Source organism: Sinocyclocheilus rhinocerous, unplaced genomic scaffold (genome assembly GCF_001515625.1).
Source record: "Sinocyclocheilus rhinocerous isolate Xijiao unplaced genomic scaffold, SAMN03320098_v1.1 scaffold938, whole genome shotgun sequence".
NCBI classification, from domain to species: Eukaryota; Metazoa; Chordata; class Actinopteri; order Cypriniformes; family Cyprinidae; genus Sinocyclocheilus; species Sinocyclocheilus rhinocerous.
Window position 1 is genome coordinate 1153024 of NW_015665007.1, and position 3549 is coordinate 1156572.

The 3549-nt window shown below is 36.4% G+C and overlaps 1 protein-coding gene across 1 annotated transcript in view; it reads right to left on the minus strand.

The window, feature by feature from the left end:
* Positions 1–394: 394 nt before the first annotated feature.
* Positions 395–3549, minus strand: part of LOC107730856 (gamma-aminobutyric acid type B receptor subunit 1) — a 60952-nt gene continuing 57797 nt past the window's right edge. Inside the window, exons 20-21 of the mRNA XM_016541802.1 lie at positions 2699–2990; positions 395–1184 (exon numbers count right to left, since the gene is read on the minus strand). Of these exons, the coding sequence (XP_016397288.1) occupies positions 2730–2990 (261 nt within the window). The 3' untranslated portion in view covers positions 395–1184; positions 2699–2729. The remainder of the gene's footprint in view (positions 1185–2698; positions 2991–3549) is intronic.

Consider the following 3549-nt stretch of genomic DNA (forward strand, 5'->3'; position numbering starts at 1 on the left):
CCAAGTACTGGTCTTGAATTTGGGGGAAGAAATGTATAATCTGAGAAAGACAATTGTAAAGAGCACTCATTTGTCTACTGTTTGTTATTTGTTAAAGGCATAACATTATTCAATATCAATATATGATAAAAATGTAAATAAATTTAGAGATATTTATAATAATAAATTATGATGGCTGGATGAATAGATAGATATTGCACAGACCAAGTAATGGTCTTGAATTTGGCAAAAGAAATCTATAATTTGGACAGAGTGCTCACCAAAAAAACAAAAAAAAAACATAAAATAAACATTCAATCTTACAATGCTGTATAATGTGAGATGTGTTTGTTTGATTTGGCCCAAAAGTGCAAAAGCTACAGAAGCTGTTTAGAGGCCTGTGCTTGTTTTTTTTACTCAAACTGTGACGTAACACAAATCACAAACATCACAGATGATTTGACAAACAAATAAGCCATAAGCGATGATCTCATGAAAACTATGCTAATAAGAGGGATGCTAATACAGTCCAAACTAAAACAGACTCTTCTTTCATTCTTTCCCATTTCACTCCACTTCACTTCTAATACTACGGTTGTAAAAAACAGTCAGAGAGAGTGAGACAAGGACAGAACAGCCATTAAAGCACCCTGGCACACGGCCGTAGAGATTAAAGGAGAGAAAGCATACGAGGAAAATAAGAGTATCGACCAGACTCAGGTCAAACACCTTTAGGAGTAAGTAAATCACAGGTTCAGCTAAAACCTTGTCTCATTTCCTTTGTGAACTGGATGAGAGAGAGAGAGAACGATTCATCTGATACCGTCTGTTGGTGCATTGCAAGGTCTGTCTCGTTAAAGTGACAGTCTCGTCAAATACTAAGCGAAGCACAGAGACACGCTCTTCTTCCTTCGCTGTCACTCAACAAAATAATTCAAAGAAATGTTCGACCGGGTCTGGCTCCAGCACCCACACAATCCTTCCTTAACACCCCTGTCCTAGTGTTTAAAAGACGCTTTATCCGAAGGGATTTACGGAGGTCCAATTGCAAAAACAGTCAGTTCCCCTTGAAGAACTCCGATTTAAGTCAAGGGCAAGGGCACAATAACGGCAGAGCACAAACCTGATTTAAGTAACTCAGCTCGTCTTCACTCCTGCTTCAACCAGAATCTCTATAGCATTCGGACAGCAGTTTGGCCTTGCTCCTAAAGGAATATTACAGATTCAGTACAAGTTAAGCTCAATTGACAATGTTCATTAGCTAAATTGATTCCCATTTGTCCCTCTTTTTCTTCAAAAAAAAATGTGGCTTACATGAGACATTTACAATGGAAGTGATTGGGGCCAAACTGTTTAAAGTTGCAATGAAACAGATGTAGCAACAGATCTTTTCCCTGCGTATTGTCAAGTACATCCGAGAGCAATGGATTATCGAAATGGATTATCTTGGTTCTATGAAGTGGTTGCTGATTGGTTAGACTGATTGGAGAAGTCCTGCATACGTCATCACAGAAAAGTCTGTCGTTTTCACTAGAAGATCTAGTTAGACATTTTGCCTAAACATTATGAGGTCAAAATGTAAACCGATGAATTGTTCACAATAACATGCATTTTAGAACATAGATAAGGTGAATTTTTAATTCATGTTGACCTTAAATACTCACTGTTTCAAAAGTAAAGTCATATGATATAAACAGTATGCATGTTTACATGATTTAGTGTCTTAAATTGTTTACTAACCTTTTCTGTGTATAATTATATTGAATTGTACAACTGTCGCAATGACAAAGAAACACCATAAACCCTAAAACGACTGTAAACATGATGATTTAAACAACTTTACAGCTCAAATAATACACGTTTTCACAGAATAATTAATGTGTTAAGTATAATTACAAGCTTGACATTTCTGCTTTAAATCCTCCAAAAAGTGACCCCAATTACTTCTATTGTAAATGCCTCAACATATCCTCCATTTTTTTTTTTTTTAGAAAATCAAGGACAAGTCAATGTATTTTTTTGTGCTATTCAGCATTATACCACACATGCTGTCAATTGAGCTTAGTTGGTACTGAATCCAGAACATTCCTTCAAAAAAATGTTTGATTAATGGACAAGGACTGTGGAGTTATTTCCTGACATCATTGGTCTCTGTTGGCTGAAAGTACCGCACTTGTTGAATGTGCAACACAAATTTTCTTTGCTTATACACTACCATTCAAACTGTTCACAGTTTAGGGTCAGTAAGAAATAAATTAATACACTTATTCAACAAGGACGCATAAATTGATCAAAAGTGACAGACATTTTCAACATTGATAATAGAAAGAAATGTTTCTTGACCACCAAAAATCAGCATATTAGAATGATTTCTGAAGGATCATGTGACACTGAAGACTGGAGTAATGATGCTGTAAATTCAGCTTTGCATCACAGGAATCAATCATATTAAAATAGAAAACGGTTTTAAATTGTAATAATATTTCACAAATTTACTGTATTTTCCGATCAATTAAATCTAGCCTTGACATTTAAAAAATCTTACTGACCCTAACCTTTGAATTGAAATGTAGTAGCAGAATCTGGATTCATATCAATACAGTTTAAAATAATGTGTTTTTATAACTAAGATAGGGAGTTATCAAAAGTGAATGTCAGGAATCCAAAAGCTGAATCAAAAACTCATCGGCCTCAAATTAAAGTACATATACAACTTTACATTGCCTTCTTGAGATTCCACCATCCCGGACTCATTTGTACAGCAGGGGTAGACGGCTGTTGTGGCAGTTGTTTCGGCTCAGTTTGCCCTCGCCCTGGTACAGGTTGGAAGAATTGGAGAAGGACGCAGGCAGGGACGGTTTGTCTGATGCGGGGGAGTAGCTGGGGGGCTCAGCCTGAGACGACGGGACGCTGTGGTTCTGGTTCTGATTCTGGACGGACAGGCGTCTGCGAGAACGCAAGGCCTGACGTTCTGCAAGCTGATTCCGCAGCTCCGTCACTCTTTCTTCCTTCTGCACACACAAAAAAAAACCAGTAGTATTAATTTTTGAAATTCTGCTAAACTTCTCCATTTTTGGGTGAACTATTCTTTCAACATTTCCTTTAACATGTATATTTCCTGTGATGGCCCAAGATACGGCCACACATCGCTGAGTGGTAATGTGCTTTCACACACCCACATACACCAACATTTATCTTTTTCTTATATGTGACCCTGGACCACAAAACCAGTCGTAAGGGTCAATTTTTTTAAATTGAGATTTATACAACTATTTGAAAATCTGGAATCTGAGGGTACAAAAAAATCTAAATGCTAAGAAAATCGCCTTTAAAGTTGTCCAAATGAAGTCTTTGCAATGCATATTACTAACCAAAAGTTAAGTTTTTATATATTTATGGTAGGAAATTTACAAAATATCTTTATGGAATATGATCTTTACTTAATGCCCTAATGATTTTTGGCATAAAAGAAAAAGCAATAATTTTGACCCATACAATGTATTTTTGGCTATTGCTACAAATATACCCCCAGCGACTTAAGACTGGTTTTGTGGTCCAGGGTCACATATA